Below are 27,269 nucleotides of genomic sequence, written 5' to 3'. Positions count from 1 at the left end.
TAGCCATGGGGAGCTGGAGATGCTCCAGACTAGGAGGTTCTGGAGGATGGGTACCTACCATTGACGGGCCTTATTCCCATGCTGCTCAGGGGGCCAGAGCTGCTGCTCTCACTGCCACTTCTCCAGTGGGAATCTGCATGGCCTCCTACTCTGCTCATGGACATGCCACTCACTGAGAGGGGCGGGAGGGATCCACTGTGGAGTCGGTATTCAGAGAGTGGTGGGCTTGGCTCTAGTGGTGCCTCCTTCTTGGGAATCATCTTGGGGTTCTCCTTTTGCCTCAGGGCATCAGCTTTGGTGGTTTTGGAGGGCTGCATGGCACTGACAGCAGGGGATGACCTCGTGGGCAGCAGGTTGGCAGAGATGGGGCAGGACCTGCTCCTGGGTGGTTGGCTGTCTTCAGCTCTCTCTGCAGGGGGCGAGGAGGAGGAGTCCACGCTTTGGAAGAAAGGCACGTTGCATCGCACAGGGGAGTAACTGCCCAGTGGGGATGGACGGGTTGTTTCGGGGGCGGACTTCTTAATGCCCCCATCGTTGCGGGAGGCAGCTCCGTCTGCCGAGCGCTGGGTCACGAGCGTGCCATGGGCCTGGCTCCCCGCCACCGCCGCCTGCTCTGCCGAGCTGGCCAAGGCTGAGGACTGGGAGCAGGAGATCTGCTGGCTGGAAGGTCGGTTGCTGGACAAGCTGTAGAGCTGGGAGAGGCTGGAAGCAAAATGGCTGTGCAGGGCACGTGCCTTGGGTGGCTTGCTGAAATGGTGCTGAAAAACAAAGGGCTGGATGGGCAGAGTCGTGGGGCGCTGGTCCTTGCTGTAGCGCACCACAGGCTTGCTGTCTGTGCCACCACCTTCGGGGAGAGAAAGGGGAACAAAGTGTGAGCATGGGCAGAGGGACGATCATCCTCAGCCCAGCAGATTGCAGGTTAAAAGGGAATGTGCTCTCTGTTCTGGAAGGAAGAGCACAAGCTAGAGGCCAGTTAAACATGCAGTGGTTCCAGCCTGACCTGGTTACACACATCAAGAGCTGGCAATGTAAAGATATGTGGCCGCAAATGCAGAGTCTCCAGCTGTTGACAGCTGTCTGGAAGACTGCACCAGGAACCTGTCTGTCCTGGTAGAGTCACCAGCTTCACATCCCTTCCCAATCCCTTGCTTCCTGGACAGTTCAAAGTCATGGGGTCAGGTTCCTGCCCTTAAGCAGCCTCTGCCCAAGCAGTACCACAAAGATATGGCCCAGTGCACTGTGGTACAATCAGATTTCTTGTACCAAAGGACACTGAGAACTCGCACAGCCAAGCACAAGCATTACATGCAATAGCACTGCAGCTCTGGTCCCACATCCCAATATATTGGTGCTGTTGCAAAGGATGATTGCTTGCCCTTCTCCCTCCCTCTTCCTTCTCCTGTAACTATTCACCCTTTGGAACTTCCTTCATCCCCCTGCCTCTACCAGATCTAAGTAGGATGTTCCTGCATCCTGCTTCCAACTCGGGAAAGTGCCGGTCTGCTCCAGCAAATGATGTACTGGGATGTCCTGAGGGAGTGTGCTGGGCTTATCTCCTGTGTGTCAATTCCTCCAGCTCCTGGTGGGGCCACAACATCCTGAGGGACACAGCTGAAGTGTGACACACTATGCACTAAGTGCACAATACACACAACACTGGATGCACACATGGGGCTGACCGAGATCCCTGGTTGCCCTTGGTGTTACCTGCTGCCTGTGGGGTGTTCCAGATCTTCCTCCCCATAGCTAACTCATATCCCTAGCTTTTAGCAGGGCTGCTTTCCCTCTAGTCCCTCTCAGAACCTCTAGGCTTTCAATGATGCTCTCAGCTAGACCAAGGCAGATATGCCTCTATCTCCAGCTGCAAACAGAAGTTTCTTGCATAGCAATGATGCCTCCCACATTGGGAGGCAGGCAGAAACTGCTGGGATATATTTTCCTGAGAGGTCCTGTCTGCCCCCTCCTCCCTGAGCAGTCCTTACTACTTCCAAGCATTCCTTCTGAAAATAAGAGGGCTGCTCCCAACCAGTCTTCTCCCAGAAGAGACCTGCCTTCTCTGCCATCCCTCACCAAACACACGTTCAATAAATAAACAGGACAATACCTAAAACCCTCTTGCTTCAAAGGCCAAAACCTCTCCCACCCCTGCCATGGCAAATGAACAACATGTTCTTATCTCCTGACAGAAATCTTCAGGACCTCTTAATGGAGACAGTCTGTTTTTTGACATGTTAGGGGCTATTTACTGCAATGGTCTGGTCAGAGGCATTTTAGATGGGCTTTTCCTGGACAGCAGGTACAAGACCTGTCTAGGCAGAGAGAGAGTTCTCCTGCCATGCTGGAGAAACAGCCATACCTCTAACAGGAGTGTCACACAGCTTCCTCACAAGGACAAGTGAAACCAATATCAATGTGGTAAGCTGTAAAACTCGCCCATTACAGGCTTTCCTACAGAAGTAACTGTGACAATTACTCTCCATGGGAACAAATGCTACAATCCAAAGCACTGTGGAGGACATGACCAGGAGAGGCACACAGATTAGTCTCTGCAGGACTCATGCTGTAAGTCCCGGCAGAGACTGTGTGACGTCCCTGAACCTGCATGGAGAAGAGACTGCTGGCTATACAGTCTCCACCTCTCTACCTCTGCCCCAAGTAGCTCCAAAGAAGAAAGGCTTTTTAAAAAGTCCCTTCATCTGCTGTGACCATGACTTTGTTGAGCATCTTCACATCTCTGTCTTGGGAGTTAAGGGCAGGTGATTCTTATGGGCAAGAGCAGTAAATACCTGGAAGGGAGACAACCCTTCAAGCTGCACAGACTCGAAGTGCTAATGTCATATCCTCCCTTACGTGATATGAAAGGTTTGAACAAAACCTCAAGAGGCTTTAGTAATATAAGGACAAGACATCTGCACTGATATGAGTCTGAAATAAGCACAGCAAGGCTTTGCCCCAGGGTCAAAGATCAGGAACCAGGCAGATCAGGAGCCAAACTGCACAGGCACTGGTCTCCTACTGCCATGCAGGTTCCCCTGCAGCTCCCCTCATATCCCAAAGAGCTGCCTTTCTTTTTATTTCTCCATTCTGCCTAGTTTGGCTTCTTACCGTCTGCTCGGGCTCTAACATCTTTTTGTCCGTGGCCACCGGCAGAGCCACCCGAGAAGCTGACATCTGCCTCCATCAGCAGGGAGAGAGAGGCTTGCTCACCTGCCCCATGCCCACTGGGGACCTTCTCACTGGAGATCGAGTCCTTGGTGGAACACAAAGCCTGGCTGTCCCCAAAAGCATGGTTCAAACAGAAGCCCTCACAGCTGCGGTTCAGGCCATGGACAAAGGGCATGGGTGGAAGACTCTGGCTCCGCCGAGCTCTTTCTTCAAGGAAGGTTGGGCAATCCCGCTGAGTCTCAGGTATCGGAGAGAACTCCAAGGAGGAATCACCGCTAGACCGGAGCGGTGGGGAGGTGCCATTCTTTTTCCGTCCTTTAGCCAGCTCAGCGAAAGATGTCACTCTCTTTGGGGGAGAACTCTGGATGGGTATTGCTGGACTTTCACTCAGTTTGACTGGACAGCTCACCATGCGCTCCAAGGAGCCCAGCCTGCTGCTGGGACTCCTGTCCAGGTTCTGATCGTAGCTCCTGGAGCGCTGTCGGCTTGTGTTGAGGTTCGGTGGTGACACATTGACATAGACCTGACCCTCAATCGTGTTCTGGGCGGATTCTCCCTTTGCCTCCTCTTCACTGCACTCCACATTGCCTTCCTCTTGTCTCAGGTCAGGCCTTCTAAACAGATAGTATTCTGTGGGTTGGGCTGGGCTACCCTTGGTCTGGTCTTCCGAGCAGCTAGTTATGGAAGATCCTGCGGGGCTGGGGGACGACTGGGAAGACAAGTCACATGTGACTAACTTGTAGTAATTCTGAGTAGCCACAATGAGCCGTGCTTGGCTCTGGAAGCAGGCAGTGAGGTCAGAGCTCTCTGAAGTGCAAGGCTCACAGTGGAGGTGGTAGGAGTTGCAGTTAGCATCAAGGACAGGTGAGGAGGAGTGTTGGCACCCACACACCTTCCCTGAACTCTCTGGGTGATGCGACTCGCAAGACATCTTGGATTCTGTGGGCGATGAATGCAAATCCAGGTAAAAAGCTCCTGTGTCTGAGTGGCTGCAGAAGGAAGAGTCACAGGACAGGTTGGCTGAATTCAGGTTTGATTGAGATTGGCCATTCATTTTGTTGTAGAGAGCGCTGAAGTTCACCAGCACGCCATCGGAGCTGTTGCAGGAAGAGTCACTGATGTAGCCCATCTGTTGGTCAATCACTTCAGACTGACTTGATGAACTGTAGCACCGACAGTGCTGGATCTCTGAGCTGGAACAGCTGCATGTCCGGCTGTGCAGGGCATCCTGATTCCTCAGGGATTCACCTGTGTTCTGGTTCCACTCCTGGTCACCACCATCGAAGGAGAAGCTGGAGGAGCTGCCACGGTGGCAGCTGCATTCATCCAGCTCCATGCGCTCTGAGGCCTGATGGCACCTGTTTGCATTGTTCCTCTTCTGGATGTCGTCACTGCTGATTTTGTCCTCTTGCCCATCCACCACACCGGACCGGCTGGCCATGTTCCAGGATTTCACAATGTGGTTGGAGTCATGGAGGTGGAAGGGGGGCAGGGCCAGCTCCTGCAGATTGAAGGGAGGTTTGCCATCGACAAGTGAGTTGTGAAGGTGGAAAGATTTTTGACCCAAGTCATCCCCAAAAATGCTGAGGTCTTCACCCTCACTCAGCAGGAAAGGGTTGTGTCGCTTACTGACACCAGGGACAATGAGATCCCTTGCTTTTCCTTCTTTGTTGTCTGAGGCCTCTGCTGAGGTTTCAGAGGTCTGGAGAAAGCTGCTGTACACCAAGGAGTCAGTCTGTGAAAGGTCTCTGTCTGGAAGGGCAGAGGTCCGTGTAATGCTGAGCTCTGGCTGGCAGAAGGGGTTGGTCCTTTTGCTCACGGAGCAGCACTGTCTGTCAGGGACCTGGCAATGCACCAGAGGAATGTGATGGACAATCAGCGTCTCACCAGTCAGTTTGGGTGGACTATCCATGGTGAGGAATGCTCTTCAGGGCATCAGTGAAGTTGGTACCACCCATGAACAGGTAAGGCTGCACATGAGAGGCAGGGAGGACACTTCTCATGAGGGAATTCAGATACCTAGAGAGAGACAAAATCACAAAGGAAGTCACCTCTCAGGAAAGGCAGTGACTATTTAAAGCATCCTCGGTTTGACTGAAGATTTCATGTGTTGACAAGGATCAAACAGACAGGTCCTTGTAAGCACAAGTACCTGAGCATAAGGTCCTTCCTCAGGAAAACAAACCATCACAATGTAAGACAAAAACGTCACCCTCCCTAGAGGCTCCTGAGATGACACTTGTGATTCCACCTGACCCCTCTCAAAGTTATCTGAAGTGAGTAACTGATTTCAGTCAAGTGGCCAAAGGGCTAAACAGGCTTTGGGCCAAACAAAGACCTTACTGCAGATGGCACTGTGTGCTCACAGGAAAACAGCACAGGATCTGAAGTGAAGCACTGCACTCTGGTGAGAGCAGTCTACCTTCTTTCACAGGATTAAACATCTTTTTCTCTTTTTAGGTACCTTGAACTTTCCTTCAAGAACCAAATACAGAACTGCTCTGAAAGGTCTTGCAACATCAGAGACACACAGGTCCAGGGAGAGACAGGAAAGCAGGATCAGACTGGAACAGGAAAGCAGCAACAGCCATTCCTCTGCGAAATCCAGAAGGCCCCATGAGGTCCTGACTCTTTTAATAGTGCCTGAGGAGCATGCCAAAGTATGCAACTACTTATGTACACAAAGGCCTCTTCAGTGAAAAGGAGCAGATGACTTCAGTGGGGCCATGGGAGGCCACTGGTGATGGTTAAGTAGGTCCCATACAGCACACTGGCTTCTGCTCACCTTTTGCTGATGGTTAAGCCTCAGCTCAAACTGGTTCCTCCAAACTGGTGCTCTGAGATGACTGTTTCACAGCTCTCTGCTACATTATCTGTGGTATTTATCTGCTTATCTTATTACCTGCTGCACTTAACAATAGTACAACAGTCCCAGGAGCCATACAGGCAGAGCACTAAGAGCCCCACTCCCTCTGTGTTCATTAAATATCAGGTTCTCTTAAAGCCAGAGGAATAACAGAATGGTTTGGGCTGAAGGGACCCTAAAGATCATCTCATTACATGGCCAGGGACACCTTTCCCTAGACCAGGTTGCTCAAAGCCCCATCCAACCTGGCCTTGAACACTTATGGGGATGGGGCATCAACAAATTCTCTGGGTAACTTGTTCCAGTGCCTCACAGTAAAGAATTTCTTCCTGATACCTAACCTGAACCTGCCCTCTTTCAGTTTAAAGCCTTTTCCCCTTGTCCTATCACTATCTGCTCATGTCAAAAGTCCCTCTTCATCCTTCTTGTAGATGTTCACCAGCATCTGACATGTAAGTGCAGAGGACATATTAATTTCTCTTTCCCCACCTAACCTGGAGGTCCAGCCTGAAAGTGCTTCCAGAACAGACTTGCCTTCCCTTTGACACTACAGAGAATCCAACACAGGCAAATGCATGGGAGGACTAAGGCAGCAAAGAGAAGGAAAAACCAGAAAAGACATCAGTGATCCAGGATGATCCTGAGAGATTAAAAAATTACCTACTGCTCTCACAGGTCCACCATTTGTTTTGAAAACCTTGGCCCAAACACCCTTGGTTAGCAATACACATCCCCTAACTCATCCAGGCATCCTCAGTGCTCACTGCACCCTGAAAACTGCATCCTGTAAACTGCATCCTGTGGTTCTGCTCTGGACTCCAGGACCTCAGGTCTGCTGGCACCACTGACCTTCAGACTCCAGAAAGTGGCATTCATGTGGCCTTTGCCTACCTTATCCCAGCTTTTGTGACTATGGAGTGATAATTTGGAGCAGATTTGGAGCAGAGCTGCAAAGGCACATGGCAGCCCACGAGGGAAACTGAGATATGTGGGATAAGAGAAGTTAGAACAAGAGCGTAAGCAGTAAGACAGCTACACAGAAACATCAGGAACTTCAGTTCTTTCAGCTTCAAGATGTAAGAATAGCAATTATAAGACGATAAAAAAATGATCAAAAGAAGTACTTTCCTCCCACACATAGTAGTGCTTCTCACAGACACAGGATGATGCTGTCAGGAAATAAAAATACAAAGATGGAAACGGAGATAGTGTTTACAGTAAACACCCAATAATGCAAAATTTAATGCTAACACCAGTGTCAGAGAACAGATAGGCCTTCTGGTAGATAGTACCAGAGACTTACAGGGCACTCACCTACATGTCTGCTGTTGCTGGGATGTTTCACCCAGGATTAGGCTCTGAGGAACAGAGATCTCCTGGACCACTTGGACTGCATCCAACTGGACTATTTACTGTGCAACTCCAAACCCTCACCTATAGTCTCCCTAAAACCCCTATCAACCTTTACACCCCTTTTAGTGACTCCTCCGTCTTACAAGCCTTTGGCTCCTTTCCCACAGCCACTGCCACAGAGCCCGAAAGGAATGAGTCCATACTCTGCCCGGATCCTGGGGGAAGATCCTTTACATCTAGGATTCCCAAGATCCCACTGTTCAAGAGGTACTGTGGGTAGCAGTAGCTCCTGACCCTGAGCCTAGCGCACACACATGCACACGTGCTGAAAGTGGTGCTTAGTGGCTGGGGCGGAGTTCATCCCCCATTTTGGACCCTGTGCTCCACTGATGGCGCAACAGGAGCTTTGAGTTTATCTGAGTTTATTTTTATTTAACTCAGCAGAAGTTTACCCTGTCTTCCTGCCCCTGCCTCCCCCCACCTCCCAAGCATTTTGGGAAAAAAGCTGGTCCCCCAGCGCTTATCTTGCTCACATGGGCCACCCCTGCCCTTGTTACTGCCCTTGTAGCTGATTGTAATGCTCAGATCACATCCCTCCATAAGGCTTTGCCGTATTTCCAGTGCTGCCACAATGCATCCATCTGAAAGGTGTTGTTTTGAGGATGGCAGCACACTTCACTGCTGAAGCACCGTGTCTCCACTGCCTCTGGAAAATGGCTGCTTGGAGCCGGCTCCCAGCACCAGCACCCATCTGCTGACAAGCCCCGCTGAGCAGCACACAATTCGTGTCAGTGCAGAAGCTGCTGTGGGAGGACGAGGCTTGCACAGAGACACCCTGACATTTGACGGCAAAATGTCAGAGCTGACACGCAGCCATTTCCCAGCTGTCTCTCCTGTGCTCTGGCTGCAACACGCGGCTCTGCCCAGCATTTTGGTTTCAGCAGCAGCACAGGCTCCCCGGGAGGAATGTGATTCCCGGGCTGTCACAGACGCTGCAGCAGACGGATGCCCATCCTGCCTGCACCCACAGCCTGCCCCCAGCAAGGCTCTGAGGTCCAGCATCACAGGTGGCATGCAGACAGCTCCTGCCAGGAGACATACTGATCGCTTCTCTAGGGATAGGCATGATGTCTTGTGCCCTAGATACTCCTTCTCTCTCCCTTGCAACACCTCTCCTCCCTTCCTCCTGACTTAGGGATGCAGGAAGGCTGGTGGCGGCACTGCCAGTGCAAAGATTACTCAGTTCCCAACACCAGAGCATCCTCTCTAGCCCTACCACCGCTTGACTCTCCCTCTCTTATTCTGGAAGACATTAGAAGGATCCTTCCTCTTCGTATTCAGGGTCTGCTAGGCTGGGATTGACACTGGGGAATAAAATGCAGCAAGCAGACATTTCAGATTCTGCTGGCTTTGTTCAGCTCTTTGTTCAGCTCTTTGTAAAGCCCTCACTCCTCTTTGCAATGGGAAATTTCCAGATGTGGATAGTCTATACCTGAACGCTTTTTGCCAGATCAGTTCATTCTTCTTATCAGCAAGCCCACAGTGTGCTGAATCTTGCTCAATGCTACATGTACAACAGCAAACACAGCATCCAGCATCGATCCCTGCCTGGAAAAGCATGTCATGGCAGTGCAAGGCAGGGAGGCATGCAGGGAGCACCACAACCCTGGATCCATCAGTACAACAGCCATTTTATTCTCCAACAGCAAAATTCTTGCCTTCTCTATACTGACACCATCCGCTGCAACATGGGAGACATGGGTTGTTTACTCCGTGAGCTCTTTCTTGAGGTGCTTAGGGGTTACCCAGAGAAGGTGAGGATCACACATTTCATTACCTGTGGGTGCTTCATTCAAGATAATACGGAGCAGAAAGGATGGCTTTTGGTGAGACACCTATGTTTGGTGTGGAATTGCTCAGGAATGATTTGTAGCCCCACGTATATAAATATGCAAAACAAAAACTCCTTAGGTACAGCAAAGCTCTAGGTAAAGAGCAGGTGAGTGCTGAGCAACAAAGGATGGTTCAGCACTGATCTGAGAGCCGCCTACCAAGTCACATCTGTGCTTTAGAGAGGAGGCAGCATGCTGCAGGGAACAGGAGGAGCATGCAGAATCCTTCAGGCTCTGCACTTCATGCCTTCTAAGTCCTTGCTGAGCACTATAGAGAGGCTCTCAAATCCCTCTTCTGCCACACTCCAAAGACTGAGGACCTTGTGCTAATTTAAAGATGGTTGGTGCAGCTTCACAGCTTCTGGAGTACAGACTCCTCCCTCTGCAACACTACTGAGAAGATGCAGAAGCCACCAGAGCTGGCTCTGAAGTGGTTCCATTAGAGGGGGTTGGTGTAAGCACCAGCCTTGCCTCCAGGGGCTGATGAGTTAGGTGTGGTGGCACACATCTTCAGGAACCCTGCTACCTCTTATGGCTCCAACAATGATTTTGGAGTTCTGCTGCTGAATACTTAACATCCCTCTCTGCTCAGTGCTGTCTGCTGTTGGGTGACAGGGTTGAACACATAGGGACACAGCTTTCCTCATAAAACATAATATTGGAGGAGGCATGCAGAGATACAACAAATAAATGTGATTTAAATGTAAAAAGACTGCACATAGAGCACAGAGGATGAAGAGGCAGGAGGAAGATCATCAGACCTGTCAGCTGGAGGCAATGCTGGCTTTTTGGGGAATGGCTTTTCTGAACAGATTACTGTTTCTGTGAAACCAGTCACTTCATCTATGAAATTGAATGTCCAAAGGAAATCTTTAACTGTGAGGGTTCTTGCTGCCTCTTTCTGTATGGCTGTGGTTTCACTGTCATCAGCATCTTCCTCAGACAGAGGAAGGGTAAAAAGACAGAGTAAAGGACAAAAAAACAGGGTTAAAAGCTGTGCATTCAGTTTCATAGAAGAAGCAGAAAAAATCCCATTGTACTGGAGCTGCTTGTTCTGAGAGCTGTTCCATGTGAACCCCTGACTCCTACAGCACATTTGCATCAACACGCCTGAAGAAAGCACACAGCCCTACAAAACAAGCACCGGCAGAAATGCTGCAAAAAGCAACGGTGTGATTTTGCAGACAAGGGCACAATACAGACATCTCCTCTTTGCTCCACAGGGAAAGATATATTCAGCTTACTCCCTGTATGTCTAACTCCAGGCAAAAGGGCCAGGAGATTAATCCAGTCTGAAAGCCACTCTTCAGACAGCATGGGGGGATCTCAGGGCTCACTGTACCCAGCACCAGTACTGCAGTTTGTCCCTGCACCAGCTCTGCCACTCCAAAAACTGCCAGAAAGTCCTGAATGGTCTTAAAGAAAATCTTCTCAGGAAAATTTCAGGAAACTGGAGGCCATTCAGACAGCAGCATCAGAGAAGAGGATGGGGTGAGTGGCAAAGGATGAGTGGCATGGGGATGGATCTGAACCAGGAGGGTGAGCAAGCAGAGGGTGGAGCTGAGGAAGCCTGTAAATTCTTGTACAGTGGTACTAGTTAGTGGTATTTGTTTGGACATCTGTTTATTTCTTGCCAGCTAATACATCATCTGTCAAATTCACACCTTCATTAAACTCCTTATTAAATCATCCAGTGTGTCTAATGAAAGAAAAGGTGTAAAAGGAAATACTAGTTCTTTGACTCATCCTAAACCTCCAGCTCTCCTTCCCAGCCTCGGGAAACAGGGTGAGGGTGGTCTGCATGGTCCCAGAGTGAACATTGCAGAACTTGATGTTTAAAGGGGGCTGCAGCAACACAGAAACACTAAATACTAAATTTCTGCCTCAGCTCAGGCTGGTTCCTTTCATGGTGCTGAGCAGTGATTCCTAAAAGGACCGCTTCCCTCTTCTTTCCACAAAGCGGTGCTGCCTTGGCCAGGGCTTTTTCCAGTGGTTTCCAGGACAGTCTGACTAAGCCCATGATTAATGTATCATTACATCTCAGAACCATATAGGATTATGATGTGTTCCAAATGGAAACTGCAGCACGTGACAGTCAGTCACAGCCCCTGAGCTCCTGACAGCAAGAAGCTGCACAGGTCAGGGATGAGGGACTCAGCAGCAGAGATGAAAACAAGCAATAGGTGCAGTTTGTGTATTCCTGACAATGACACAACCAGCATAAGGCAGGTACTGCCTCCCAGTCAGAGGAAAAGATGGCCCAGCTGCTCTGTGCATTTAGAGTTATACAAGACACCAGAAATAGCTCAAGCAGCAGATCTATACCAGCTATCACAGGAGCCAGGACAGTGACCGAACCAGTTTCTCCCATTTCTGTGCTCCCTTGCTCCGTGACTCATCATCTGGCATGTGGCACTCGGTAAGAGCCATTTACAGGGCATGACTCACAGCATCCACTGAGGTGATCAGGGATGGAACCTGCTCCTCCTCCTCCTCCCCACCAGCCACTCTGTCCCAGCCCCCACCACATATGCTCCTAATTACTTTATGCAAATCCGCAGAGAAGAAAAAGACTCTGATGTTTCTAGCTGTTCATATCACACAGAAATTGCTGCTGAATTAAACTGCAGACACAGTAAATCCTTTCTTATCACAGACACTCTAGTAGCAGCAGCAGGAGGAGGAGGGGCCACACTTGTATAGCACCTTTCTGCCTGAGCACTCTGAAAGCTTACTGAAGATCTTAAAAGAGCAGAAATCACACAATTCCATTTTGAAAAATGGATCTGCTGGGGTGCTGGGGCCTGGCTGTTGCAGGGTCACCAGAGCACTCAAGAACCCACACAGAAAGAAAAAATTCCTATAAGCATATGAAATTGCTGGGCACAATCAGTATTTGAGGATGCCAAGATTAACTCTTACCTAGCTGCACATCTTTGGCCAGGGCTTAGTGATCCTGGCCTAGTGGGTGGCTTCCCTGTTCCAGGGCAAGGGGGTTGGAACTACATGATCTTTGAGATCCCTTTCAACTCAAGCCATTGTATGATTCTGTGAATTGTGGCAAAGCAGGACTGTCAGTTGGCTGCCACATGAACGTGCTCCTTTTACAGACCTGCCCAACTAGGACCCCAGGAACCAGCAGCTGCAGCTCAACAGTGACAAAACCACAGCCAGCGGCTGTAGGTGAACCTGAGTCAAAGCTAGCAGAAGTGTGACTTCAGCAGAAGTGAAGCCACCAACTTCTATACCTGGGATCCATGACCTCAAAACACTCCACCACAACAGCCACAGGATGCAGGGAATGGAGTGTTTGGCTGAAGGAGTCAGACATCAAACTCAGCTCAGCTTCAGGAATCAAAGCTGGCTCTCTGACCAGTGCCTGCAGGTGGACAGGAGGGCAAAACTGCCCCACGAGTCTGTCATATGTTTCACATGCAAAGGTGAAAAGAGCAGCTGTTCTTGCTCAGGTGTGCGCTGCAAGGGTGAAGGCTCCTGAGATGACATCAAGAGATGGAGAGGGTACAGATGCTTCATATACATGGAAATGTTCTCAACAGCACTGGAGACTTCAGGACTTGCTAGAGATCTGTAGCATCCCTATAATTACTATACTCTGGAAAGACCTTTTAAAGAGAAGTCACAAATCACTTCCACTGGATTTTCTTCCCTAACATTTACTGGAATCTGGCTTCAGGAAACTTAAGTGTTGCCCAGACCATGGCAAAGGAGATGATCTGCTTATCCAAAGCTTATGGAAGGATAATTGCAGAAGCAAGTTTAATCTGCACAAAAAAAAGCACAAGGACAGCTCTACCTCAAGTAGTCCTAGATCCCTTACCACGTCCATGAGTTGGGGAAAACAGATGAGCTAAGTCCAAAAATGGACGAAGATGGTTTGCCTTCACAGTGAATAAGATCTCGCTGCACTACTGGCCAGCACATCCATACAGTCTTCAGTCACTCCACAGCGGCATTTCTTCCCTATTGCTTCTTCTCCATGGGGACTAAAACTGGCATTGCATTTCTGTCCAGACCACGTGTTGCAGGAACCAGAGCTGCAGAACAATCCTGAACCCTCCCTGCAAGGCAAAAGCATCAGTGACCACTTGAGAAAGCCTGACAAATAAGGAACTCAGTCTTAAGGTAATTCAGTTAAAGAGTCTGCAAAATGATGTTTACTGTCTGTGCAGCCCAGAGCGCCACATATGTAGGAATCACTCACTATCAAGTGAAAACCAAATATTTCTGGGATGGCAGATTACAAAGGTACATCCTTATGCAGCAACATAGGAGAAGCACAACAGGCAGCAGAGGTGGGTATGGGAGAGTGAAGTAAAACCACAGCCAGGCCAAGTTCTTGAAATAAAAGTATCACCCCTCAGGCCAGTATAAATAAAGCAGCTAGAGATGCCAAAAAAACTCCAGCAGGATTATTTTCAGACTGGAACACAGCAGTGGTTTGCTACAATGACTAGGTAACCACGCCCCAGTGAACAGGAGAAGCAATGAAGGTATGGCATTACCTAGGAGTGATGGACATCAGAACTGCCAGGCAGCCAGACCGCCTGCATCTGCAGAGCTGTATTAAATGATGCAATCCTACACAGAATTTAATACACACTGCGTGCAAACAAAGCAGGAGCTCTGAAATCAGGCACAAACAGAACATATCCCAGCAGCAGCCTGGTTTTACTAGATGTTCCTCTTCACAGTGCACATCTAAATGTTTTTTTAATCAGCAGCTGTGTCCAACAGCTGACTCCTGCTAAGACTGCGGGAGACTTTAACCCTTCCTAACCTGAGGTTGTTCTACCAAGACCAGAAGCAATAGCTGGATACACAGGAAGACATCTGTGTCTCCACTGCAGAAAGCAATTCAACGATCTGGAGGCTCAAAACTCCCGGATTTGTGAATTACAGCATTGTACAAAGCAAAAAGGCTGAGTATCAGCCCAATAAAGGCAGCATCTGACGAGTTTAATGCATGAAATTTATCCCGCCTTCTGAAGGACATCAGGACCACATATAGTTATATATTAATACATAAATATATATCATAATAACACTGATACCCAACTGCTTTTAGACCACAAGCTGCATGTTGCAATCCCTTGAAGGTAGCTGAAGGAAGAGATCCTGTAGCACACAGATTTGAAAATGGAAATTGCCTGATTACTGTTAAGACTGTGCATTTTTTGACCCTTTTTTGGCCATGTCCTTGAACAAACAGGTCCTCTGCAATCTTGTCTGGATATCACTTTAGCAGAGTTCAGTGTGGGTAAAATAAAAAAGGAAGAATGATTCGCAGGAAGATGAGACAAGAAGCGCCTGATGTGGGAAAAGAATCCTTGGACCATAGTCAGACTGCCCAATAACAAGCACTCTCCTTCATATGGGAGTTGTTTACATTGCAAAGAAGGACACTACACAACCATCTCTCAGAATATAATTTTTTTTTAATTCCTACAAATTTTAGGGCTTGTAACTTCCTGAACCAAGGCACTCCACACCAAATTACATGCCACAATAGTAGTCATCTGTCAGTCTTTTTGAACATACGGGTATTAAACTTCATTGCTTGCCCTTGGGGTAGGATCATATTTCCTACTCCAATCTGTGCCAACCCTTGGTCCCAAGATTTTCATTCTGCTCAAGTACAAGAGTGTTCTCAGATCCTCAGTCCAACCTCTCTCCAAGTGTCCTCCTGATGTGTGGGTGTGCTTGTATGTTTGCATGGCTGGCGGCAAGGCAGAACTCAAGAGGATCTGGATGAAACCACAGCCTCAGTTTATGTAACAGAATATTTTCCAGGCAACAGAACTAACAAAAGGCAAGCCAGAACCTTAATAAAATACTTATGAATCAGACCAGACACTCCTAATGATTACACATACTTCTCTTCTGAGAGGGAAATGTATCCCTTGTAGGGGTTGGCAACCCAGACCAAACTCAGTTTGTAAAGTTCTATTCAGGACAGTTTATTTTAGGATATCACTCCACAAGACAGCTCATGTGCTAATTAGACTTGGAATGACTGGGTTCAACAGAGCATTAAGGGTCTAACTAAATCTGATAACCCTGGATTAACCAAGGACTTCTGCTGAGGATGTTGGGCTGCAGAGTACGCACAGACCTATTCACTGTGAAAAAAAGGAGGGCAAATAGGGATGATCCTTGACTCTGTACTGGAAGAGCAGTCACAGTTCCAAGAGACCAACCAAGTCTACTGGAGGGATGACCAGGCTGGATGGGGCTTTGAGCAACCTGGTCTAGTGGAAGGTATCCATGTCCATGTCCATGGCAGGGGGACTGGAATTTAAAGGTCCTTTCCAGCCCAAACCATGCTACGATTCTATAAGCAGTCTGCTTTTAATCACTTCAAGGGTGTTTGAGAGGACTGAGGAGACACCTTCACACTGCAGACTCCCAGATCTTCACAGCTAGGACACACTCACATTTGAACATCATCTTTCTTGAAGCTATTCTATCATTTCAGTACCAGAAGTATCAGAAAAAACAAGTAGCTGAAACAAGTGGTGAAGAACCATTTGACTTTCCTAAGGCCTAGCACTGAGATGGGCCTCAATAAAACCATAAGGTTTTAAAACTCTGCAACTTCTGAACATGTACTATAAATACACTGGGAAATCTTATTCACAAAAATGCCAAGCCATTTGGGAATACTGCTGGGCTTTGAAGTTTGAAAGCAAGATTCATGGACTAATTAATCACAGTATGTGAAAATTATTCATATTATCAGTTTCAAATAATCCTCCTTAATTTCCTGGAGTAATTCCATGTTACAATCAGGGCACCTCATAAATCGTTATTGTTTTTCTCTACATCATTCATTATTTCGTACCACAAACCCTACAGTTTCCCATTTGTCTCAAGTAACTCCCATTTCTTCAGTCTCCCCTCTTAGGAGAGTTTTCCAGGTCCTTGTGCAGCTTCCTGGGAAGTTCTTCAATTCTCTCCAACTGCTCATTCATGCTTCTGAGCTGAGGTGACTAATTGCACACAGTTTCCCAAGTGACAATGGGATGGGCCCTGCTTTCTATATCAACATTAGAAGCCTCTGTGCCATAATCTTCCATTCCATTTGTTATGTACCTTAATGTTCATATGCACATGCTCACCAGGTGAAGTCCCTTATGACCAGGGTGACAAGCTGTTACTTTTAGCATTTTAAAGACATCAGTTTAATGAGCTGGAATAAATTTAATCCGTTTGATGATCTGGAACCTGACAAAGTATACTTTTGTGACTATCTTCTCTAATGTACACTTATGTAACTTAGTCTCAAGCTAAAAAAATTCAAGATTTACAACAAGACTAGCCTAGAAGAAACCAGGGGATTTTCTTACATATCCACTCTCTGAGAAAAAGAGTTTCTTGACCCTGTCTATGTAGTGTGGTTTCGGGGGGTTTGCTCTCTTAAGTTGCACAAATTCTTGGTGTAGGTTTGTGAGAGAGGTTTTCCATGTCCCCATGCAACTTCTCTTTGAGGTCTCCCAAGAGACAAGAGGGTCCTCAAAGTCTTACTAATGTCTGGGTTGAAGGATATATTACCATGGTGAATTTTCCTCATTAAATCAGTGAGGTCTGGTGGCTTGCACCCTTGAAAGAAGATTCCCCTTTCATTCTGATGGGCAGGCCAAGAGGTTATTGTGGTTCTTCTTTTCAACCTCAACTTGTGTCAAGGGGAAAGCAGACAACAAGGCACTGGACCAAGGTGCTTTGGCTGTTGAACGTGCTCTGGTACAGATGGGAATCACTCCCCAGTACCTCTACGACAAACACAAACTCATTGTTTCAGTTTGGGGTGTTTCTTTACCCTGAGGTACCAAATCTTTTCAGCAGTACAAAGCCTGGGAGAGGTCAGGGTTACAGACATGGAAATATTCTATGGGGTCTTTGAAGCTTCTGCAAAGTCACCAAGAGAAGCACAGATAAGAGAAACCTCAGTGGACCAGCACTGACTCTCAAGTGTCTCAACAAGGTATAAAACATGAACTGAATGATGTGTGGCTGGAGCACCGTCACCTTTGTGCATTAATCGCCCTCATGCCATGGCTTGTCAGTGCCAGGACATCCCTGTTTTCTTGCAGTTTCTCCTCTCTTCCTCTTTTATTGTGCCACAGACTGGCTAGCCTTACTGCCGAGGATGTCTGTGGTCCCCCTGAGCCCCATACTGCCTCACCTTTCCTCTGACCGAGTCCTCCCTCAAAAACAGCCACTCTGAGAAGCACATGGGAATAAACAGGCTGTCAGGCTTACTGTAATAAGCAGTCACCACCTTCAGAGTGCTTTATAAATACAGTAATTATAAATAGCAAGTGCCTGCGGAAACGAAAATGAGGCATATGACAAGGAGCTGAAGGCAGGAGGAGACATCTGGGTAGGAATGATGCTCTCCTCAATGCCATTTCAAGCACTATGACCTGCAGCTGGAGGGCAAGTCTCAGCAGCAGGTTAAGTCAGATGCCACGGGCTGTGGGCAAGTGAGAACAGTGTTGCTAGTAGAAGATGGGGAAGTGCAGATGCATGTGGAAATGCTCTTACTGATTTTCTCAAGGGTCAAGCTACAATCACTGCTCCTGGTAAGCCACATTTAGGCAAGAAACCCCTTAGAAGACACTACAACAACTAACATACTAGCAAGTGGTGAAGGAGAGGTCAACCAGAGTAAGCCAAACCCCAGGGCAGACGTGTCACTCCAGGTACCAACCATCAGAATGAAATAGGCAAAGCCAAGGAAGAGACATTGTGTGAGCCAGTGGGATCTTGGGACCAGAGATATGAATTATTTACTCCTCCCACTGGATCTTCTCATATGTGGGCTTATCATTCTGCCACTTGAGTTACTGGACTGGGTGGGACTACAGGAAAAATCCTGTCTCAGCAGACACTGTAATGAACCTCATCGCTAAAACCAGAAAACTGCACCAGCTCAATGATCAGACAGGTTATCCTCCCTGCTTAGAAGGACATCTGTGAGTACAGCTATGCTATCTGAGCTGACACAGAAGACACATGACGATGGAGCCTGAGGCACACATCCCTGCTCTTCACCATGGGAACCCCAGGGACGGACCAAAAGAAGGCAGCCTGCTAACCAATTCAGGTGAGCTGGACCTATAGGCAAAAGCAGACTAACCATGCAGCTGGTCCTGCATCGATGCAGGCAGAGCAGAACAGAGGAGATCTGCCCACTGAACGCATTTAGGTCATGCTCTTCCAGAAGCAATGGCAGCTGGTGTGAGTTTATCAAGAATAAGGTGCAGTTCTGGAGTTAAACTGATGAGATTAGTACAACTGCATAGGGAGCAAGGACTCTAGTCTGAGGTTAACAGTGGGTCTGAGGCAAATTATAAGGTAAAAACCCTGTGTATTTGCCAAGGTCTTCCATACAGGCTCTAATTTAATATTTATTTTTTTCCCTGTAACTCACAGAGCAGAAAAACCCCTGCCAGAAAGAACTGCTGGATCTCAACACTGAGATATCTGCACCACTGTCCCCAAAAGCACAACAACAGGGCAGTGACATGTTGTGCGGGAGCAAAAAGAGGTAATTTGGTGGTTGAGCCAACGGTCAGCAGCATTGCTGGTATCACTCAAATATTTATTATTTATCACTCACAGGTACTGCCAGCCCCACACCTTCAGCACTGCACAAAGACCAGCACATGGTCTCTCTCCCAAGAGTCCAATCTCAGAGGCTGAGCCTGAGCCAGGAACTGCCATCACCTACATTATGGCCACTCGCCCACATTACACTCTGTCTTCTGCCTCCTTCCCATTTACAGCAGTTAACGACCACAGTGCGTTTTGTTTGGGGTTTTTTCCCTCTTATTTGCTGATATAGCCACCAGCAGACTTGCCCAGTAAAAAATATTTGAATGTGTCTGATGGATAGAAAAAAAACATTGTCTACACAACCCTGAAGCTGCAGCACAACTGCGGTAGGGGAGGAAGAGCTTGCGGACAAGCCTGTTTTTATGCTCATCTTAACAGGTATGTCCCTGCTTTGACCCACTTCTTTCAGAAAATGAATAATAAAATCATTTTCATCAAGAGAGAAAACTGGAGCAGAATCAGGAACCAGAGGTATTTTGACAGTCTATTTCTTTCTCTTTGGAGAGTAACCAACTTTCAGATGAGTGTGAGGGTGTGCAGGGAACCTGCTCAGCAGATAACACAGCAAATCCCTGCTAAAGCTGGTTACCAACACAGCTGTCATTGATCATTGCCGTGGATTTCACCCCCTGCCAGCCAAGCTCCCTCAGCTTCCTCAAGCCTTATCTTGGCAGTCTTTTGCACAGCTCTGGAATGGGGTGGGCTTCTGTCTCTTTTGGACTTATGGACTGAACAGCCAGAACCACTTTATCCACATCAGAAGTCTCCCTACAAAGCAGCTCAGGTTGAAGACAAGTGAAGTTTCGCACTACCAGTCTGATTTCAATGGTTTCCACAAGAATGGGGACAAAGTCTTGCTATTGAGTACTGTCCTGTGACTCCACAGCTGACAGGGAGGTACCTCCACCTCTGACCTGCCACCTCTCACCACCCACACAGGTCTCCACACCTCTTACTTTGGATTTGCTTTTCTTGTGTTCAATCATCAGAACTGTGCCTACTGAGATGAGTTTTTCACACAGCATCCAAGATAGAGAAGTGGCTTTGGATTGAGTATCTCAGGCTGACCCAGTTTATATTAAACAGAATGGTAAAAAGCAAACAGATCTCTAACGAAACCTTTTTAATTTTTAAAGAGTCAATCTCGGGTGTGTCAGGGAAAACAATTATAATGCCAACGAGAACAAAGAGCATGCAGAAGTACTGCAGAAAAGACTCTGAATGCACCTCATAAGTAAAAAAAAAAAAAATAATCTGGATTCACCAAGAAAGGTGAAGAGATTAGAATAGAAAGTCTCCTGACCAACCTCAATGAGTAATCACACCCAGAAAGATATTAGAGGTAAGTAAAACAGCGTCTCTGGTGCTGTTTTGGCATGAAGAAGAATATTGAAGCTGCAGCAATGACAGGTTAGATAATACAGGTTAAAGAAGGTGCAGAAAATGGAAATGAGCTTTTGAGTGGAAACAGTTCAAGAAGATGAACGCGCTCAAGTCAGAAGGACAAGATATTCTTGATCCCAGAACAATGAAAGAATAGTTGCATGATCACAGCTGGCAACAGGGCTTTTGATAAAAATACCCATTAGAAAAGAGAGGAAGGAGGTGAAAGCACGTGGCTCAAAAATATTAAAGATGAAGTCTGTAGCTGTGTTGCAAGGACAAGGAAAGTGACCCATGTCAGATTTATCAACCTGCCCCTAGTATTATACTAGGAAAACACTGGAAAATAAAAATAAGACTAGGAAATAAATTAAAAACAGGGCAGAGCAAAACAAGAGGTTGCAAAAGGCAGACTACTGTGTGGTTATCATACCAGAGTGAGGTCTTTACTCAAAAGTAACATGAGACTGGAAGAAAATGAAGATATCTGGGACAGAGAATTTGTTCTTTGTTTACTCGCACAGCCTCAGACATCTGAGAGGTGGTAATGGAGCCATGGGCAGGCCATTCCTGAGTTCATGGCATGTTCTCCTGGGCCACCGGCACTTTCTGCAATGCAGGTCCAGCTCCTTTGTATCCAGCTGCACCTTATCTCCATCACCTGCATTGATGCAGTGAGGAAGACACACAGCAGCAACCGTACGTTCTTCCCGTGAATCATTTCAGTCAGCTCCAGTCACAGAAGCTCTTGGACACCTTTTAAGCATCTCAAGGCAGAGATTATCTGTGCACTCTCACTGCTTAACAGATGTTCTTGTAAGAGTGGTACCTACTGGAGAGGCACAGCCTGTATCTCCTGGGGAGCACTCCCACCCCACACAGTGGAGGCTGCATCAACTTCTTTTTTTTCCTTTAGGCAGGCATTGTACACACAAACTACACATAATTTTTCTTCCACATGCTGATACAAGTATGTGTATCCTGCATACATACCTTCTGTTGCACATCCTGTCCTCCAGACCACGGTGTACCACACACAGAGTTGTGCTGTTGTTACCCACCACCAGTCCCCCATAGGAGCCTGCTCTGCAGCAGCACCACAAACCCAGTGTGGTACACACCTACAGGAGATATCCCACTCTCTGCTCCCATGAGACCTGGAGACAGAGAGATTTCCCAGGTTCAAGAGCGAGATAAGGATGAGAAGGTGCTTCCAGGATACTGTTGCCAACTGCACTCTGCTCTGCAATTTTGCTAGAAGCCCTCTCCTTCCCACCTGGCTCCCTGCACTGAAACTCTGGATTTATCTTCATCACTAGGTATAAAGGCCATGGAGCCTTGCCACTCCACAGGGATGGAGAGGAAGAAACCAACTGAGAACCTGCAGCAGCAAAATGGTTCCTCCGGAGAACTACTGCAGAAGAGGCTGTGCTGAGGATAACCCCCACCTCCACAAACCCCTCGGGGCTGCACACAGCACTGACTGTCTTGGGGAACACACTGAGAGGCTGGAGAATGACAACAGAAACAACACATTTACATTCTCTGACAATGACAACCCTGGATTTCCCCTCTGTGGGCTGTACCCCTGGTCCCTGACCCAAAAACCCCTGTTCTCCAGCTCTGCAATGCCCCTGTCATCTGCCTCTTCTCTTCACGGTTCCTCTATAGCCCTGACAAATTATCTACCATTTTATCTACATTTTCCCCACCACGCTGTTGCCCCTGAGAGGCCTAAAAATGCTTTATCTGAATTATTCTTGGGTAACTGGCAAATGGAAGAAAGGTTTTCTGAACAGGTAAGACCTGCCAAGCAGGTGGTATTAAAGGCTGTAGGTGTTTGGAGGTAAAAAAGCAGATTTCTGCTTCCCTTGTACTCCATGCACCTTTATGACACCCATCAGTCCACACCTTGTATGATACATTCCTTCACAGCCATTACTAACGTGACTCCCATTTACTCCACATTCCCCCCAAACACCTGCAGTTGCAACCCCACATGCTCAGCATCTTCCATAACCCAGAAAGACTGAATCTGCTCTTTGAATATCCCCTTTTGTTATGACATTCCCGTTTGCACATTCCTCTACGGCCACGTCACTTTAGCACACACACTGAAATCTCGTTCTTTTATGCCTTCGCTTTATTGTTCTCACTGTCATCCTGAACACTGCCCCTCCAGCATCTATATCCATATCCCACATACATCCTTCTCTTTGTTCAAGCCGTTCTCCCATATGCAGAGGCAATTTGATGGAAGGATTTGTGCAGAGGGTGGGGGAGGGAAGAAGAAGAAGGCGGGGAAGGAAAAGAGGGATTTGGCTATAACAAGACCATGTAATTAAGCTTTAGTAACTGGTACCCAGCCTGAACCCCTCATTTCAGTAATTAAAAGCAATAATTCCTCCATTCCTAGATAACCTTTCTCATCCAATCTGTGAAAAGAGGCAGGGAGAAAGCATCCATTTACACAGCCAGCACAGACACACCCTGGCAACACAAAGGACTCCAGCCAGGACACGGCTCTTGTGTCTCTTAGCAGAAGAGCCATGTTTTAGATGCCATAATATTTTATCCTAATTCCTTTTGAACATATTATTTACCAGTATTTAGGGTGAAAAAAGAAGGGAAAAAAAAAGGATAAAAAAAAAAGCTGAAAACCACACTGACAGCAACCTTTCCTCTGTCTGAGCCCTTTGTCTCTGGCTTTTCATGGAAGCGCTGTCTGTCAAAACAGCTTTTGAGCTGCACAGCAGCATCACCACCAGGGATGCACAGAGAGCATGGTAGCTGGCAGGACCACAACAATCCGTGTGGGCTCGGCTGTCATGGCAGGCACAATGGAGAGCTGTGCAGCGGCACTGCCGGGGCGAAGCACAGCTCGCCTCTGCACAACCAGCCCTGGACATGACAACTGCTATTTCACAGCCACAATAGACAAACACGCATTCTGCGCAGCAGCCCCAGCCTCCCCGCTCGCTCACATCCATTATAATCACAGCAGCTCCAAAGCAGTGCAGCCTCCAAAGAGACAAATCAATCCTAAAATCCTTAATCGGGTAGCTGGCATCCTCTACAAAAACAAACCAGCCACAGTGCAAGACAACGACCGACCTGAAAACCAACAGCACAGCTAACGCCCACCCCGATCATCTCTCCATCTCACCTTTCCGCAGATCCTTCATTCCCCGGCTCCTGTCAGTGAACACACTCTGCTCTGGCACCACTGTGCACTCCAAGTCCAGAAGGCTCCGTGCTCTCCTCACCAGGATGCTGTGGGAAACACAGAGTCAATTTTTTTTTTCTTATTTTTTTTTTCTTCACAGCTGCATCCCTGGCAATGCAGAGGGTCTGCGCAATCACATCTCCAACGCTCCTGCTGCTGCTGCTGTGACGTGTCTGCGTGTGAAGGAACAAGCATGCCCACAGCACCGCCGCTCCAGCTCGCAGTCAGTCCCTGTGGAACCTCAGACAAGGCAGGGGATGGGAGGGAGCAGATAAGGAGAGGAGGGGAGGTGAGTCGAGATGGATGATGGAGGATTGATTCTTACAGGAACTGGGAAATCAGGAAGGCAGCATGAGGAGAAATAAAAAGACTAAGGTCCGTGCCATAAAACAGAGCTGCAGCATCTTATTCTATGATGAGCTTGTATTTTGGATAACGTGTGCTTGCAAGCTTCTGACCTCTTACCCGGGCTATGTAAAGGAAAGCAAAAGGGACTGGAGTGTTATGTTCCTACCGTTGATAATGGCAGCTAGAACCCTTGGAAATAAAATGGCAGTCTGCAAAGTAACGCGCAGGAGGAGGAGGAGGATGGGAAGACTACAAGAAGCTTCTTGAAGCTTCTTGAAATTCCTGTAGTGCCTCATCCTAAAGAGCTTCATCAACAGTATCTACAGAGCATCCCTGAAATGCAGGCACATCCGGAGCAAGAAGTAACAACCAGCACTTCCGAAAGCACCTGGCAGGGGCAGGATGTCTGCAGTCCCTGCTCTCACAGGGGATCTCAAATCAAGATCCCACTAACTATTAGCTGCAGTCTGTGATCAAAGTGCTGCCCATGACCTGGGCTAAATCGCAGCATCTCTGCAAAGCAATCCACTGCAAATCTCCCTCCCCGAAACAGGGGGTCACCACCTGCAAAGCTTGGGCTCTCTTGCTATCCTGGGGCTACATAAAAGGATTTTTCCATCACCTCTTTTCACCAGAGCGAAAATGGAACCTGCTCCATAGGCAGAGCAGTGCAGGTCCTGACATGGCACAGGTAGCTTCGGCAAGGGACATATGTGGCTACTTTTGGTGTTTCACCAGTTAGGACATGATCACACACCCCAGAAACTCAGCTGTGCTTCAGGCTGTGCCAGGGGAGGTGTTTCTAGCGCTGACGCACCATCCATCCTGGAGGGACCACTCATGTTATTGCCCTTTCCCATCCAGCCCCGTGCCTATAGCCCTGCGCGGAGCCAAGCATAGCTCAGAGACTGGAGCATCCACACTGGAAAAAGCAATCCCTATGACCTCAAACCAAACCCCATCTCCTAAACTGAGTCTGCATGGGAAGTGAGCAGGTAAGTCAAAGAAGGAGTAAAAATGTCACACAAAGTTCAGAGAAATTAATTACTGCCACATGGCTGAAAACTTTTTGCTTCAGGCCTTGATGCACCCAAAACAGGAACCAAGTAACACAAATACAACAGCCCAGACAACATAACACTTTTCAGAAGCTTCTACCTCTGGAGAGGTCAAAATAAACACCTATGCCAGAAAAATGTTAAGACTTATTACTGGAAGTGGCTGCCAATTGTCTCAGAGGCCAGAACACTAGGAACTTTTAAAATATCTCTTCAGGTAACATTCGAATCAGATTTCTCACTGAAAACCCAGGGCAGATCCCACCAGGGACTCCAGAGGCAAGAGTTTAGGGCTTCCCCTCCAAGGAGGGGAGAGACCCTTCCACCAAGAAAACAGAAAGGGCCTTTAGCTGGCTGTGGGCTGAGCAGCCTGTTTGCAATGCACTGGAGCCAGAATCGCAGATGCAGCTCTGCTACTCACTCACCTCCAAAACATGGGCAACGCTCCCTCAACCAGTTCCGGAGCTCAGGCTTCACAGGTCCTTCCCAAAAGGCCGATGTATCTGCCCCATTGGGGGTACTCCATGCTCCCCAGCCCACTGCCTGCTTTTCCTGGAATGCTGGGGACCCACACCATGACCCAGTCCTGTTCAAGTAGCAGGGACAAGCCCCAGGTAGGATGCAGGAGTGAGGGACATACCTCTGTGCCTGGCCATTACAGCAAGCAGAAAGCTAGTCCTGGCAGGCTCTGCTCCAACCGAGCTGCAGTAAATGAGACTATTTACTGTGCCCCCATTAGCGTGCAGCTCCAGGACCCCCGTATGGCCAGCTCCATTGTACTGTCAGCGTTAATTAAGGCAGGCTCAAGCAGACATCTCCGGCCCCTTCAGCTGGGACAGTTGGGGAGCAGCAGCGAGGAAGGAGACAGAGAGTTTCAGCTGTGGAGCTCTGTGCAGAACAAGGAGCATTTGTTACCCAGGAAACTCGTTCCCACAGCAGAGAGGAGAATGGAAACTATTTCAGTGCCCTCCCCAGTCCTCCACAAGCATTGCCAATGCTGACGCCAGGAGGTATAAATGCTGGCAGGCTGAGTGCTTGCCTGCCTCCCTGTCCCTGCCACAGGACACTGGCATTAACCAGTTCGCTGACAGCAATGCCTGCCTTGTGTAGCAGACACACACACCAGAGCACATGAACTCAGGGGGATATTTTGTTAAAAATCGGAGAGAGCAACGCAGCAGACAAGGGGCTCTCTGACAAACACTCCTATTCACATATCTGCTCCCAACACGAACATCTGTATCCTCCTCCCCAAAAGATGTTCTGCATGTTTCCCAAATCCCAAACTCACATGGCCTTGCCCCTCTGCAGCACATATCCCTCTGACGCATCTCCCTCCACAATCTGTCTCTCTCAGCAACAGCAGTAAGAACTGATGGCCTGTCCCAAAGCTTTGCAGGTAGCAGGAGATCTCAGAACTAATGAGGAAGAACAAAGCTCTTTCTTTGGGAGACTGTCTTCTAGGAGATGACTTCTCTTTGATCACGGAGATGAGTCAGTGTGAGAAGGGGAGCGTGGCTGATTCCACAGTCTCACGCAAGGAGGGAGCAGGGATAATGCAGGCTGGTGACTGTGCCAGAACAGTCTTCTTTGGAGAAGGAAGGGGAGGGAGATGGAGGTGCAAGGACATCTCTGCCCCAACAGTAACAAGGGTCCTCATCTTGCTCAAACTGGGCAGGCAGGGATAGTGCTTCCCAGACACCAGCACTCTGGGGCATAGCTTGGAGGGAAAAAATTCCTTATCAAGCAATGTCAGTCTCATTATCCACAAGCATCCCAAGTATCAGGCAGAATTTTTGCCATCTCATCTCCTTACCCCTTGCTCCAGGGTTTTGAGAAATGAATGCACAACACAACCTTCCAACTGTGCACTCCAATAGGCAGAACATCCTACTCCCTGTCATGGGCTGCAGCAAAACTCACCCCTTTGGGGGAGCCCCAGGTGCTGCACTTACACTGGACATGAGCTGTATGCGTACCCAGAGCACTTGCTGACAACTAGGACACAAATAGATCAACTAGGTGGAAAAAAGCCCAACCCATTTGTGTCTTGGTCTCAGGCTTCTTCCTTTATATACCATAAAGGAATTGGCTGCTGAGGTCAGCACATGCCCACCCTTTCCACTTTTGCTGCAATTGTGCAGCTAAATCATCCACCAGCTGCCCCAGCCTCTCACCTATTTGCTGCAAAGCTGCTCCAGCAACGTGTCAACTGGAAACAGTTCAGCCCCAGATCCCAGCCGGCTGCCTGGGATGTAGCTCTGACACCGAGCACCCTGCTGGAACAGGTCTTTAATCACCATGAGGTGGGGGTCACAATTCTGACCACCCTCACAGCT

At 48.2% G+C, this 27,269-nt stretch overlaps 1 protein-coding gene across 9 annotated transcripts in view; it reads right to left on the bottom strand.

Annotated features, from left to right (window-relative positions):
• RUSC2 (RUN and SH3 domain containing 2) overlaps positions 1–27,269 on the bottom strand; it is a 57,725-nt gene that overhangs the window by 12,036 nt on the left and 18,420 nt on the right. For 3 of the 9 annotated variants that reach the window (XM_064641709.1, XM_064641707.1, XM_064641705.1), the window contains exons 2-4: positions 23,465–23,571; positions 3,106–5,184; positions 59–844 (exon numbers count right to left, since the gene is read on the bottom strand). In XM_064641709.1, the coding sequence (XP_064497779.1) occupies positions 59–844; positions 3,106–5,077 (2,758 nt within the window). In that variant the 5' untranslated portion in view covers positions 5,078–5,184; positions 23,465–23,571. Of the gene's footprint in view, positions 1–58; positions 845–3,105; positions 5,185–23,464; positions 23,739–25,355; positions 25,535–25,570; positions 25,776–27,269 lie in introns of those variants that run through there. The other 6 variants (XM_064641708.1, XM_064641706.1, XM_064641711.1 and 3 more) reach the window with 6 other exon arrangements.

This window comes from Pseudopipra pipra, chromosome Z (assembly GCF_036250125.1).
Source record: "Pseudopipra pipra isolate bDixPip1 chromosome Z, bDixPip1.hap1, whole genome shotgun sequence".
In the NCBI taxonomy this organism is placed as follows: domain Eukaryota; kingdom Metazoa; phylum Chordata; class Aves; order Passeriformes; family Pipridae; genus Pseudopipra; species Pseudopipra pipra.
This window is presented reverse-complemented; position numbering and strand designations above follow the sequence as displayed.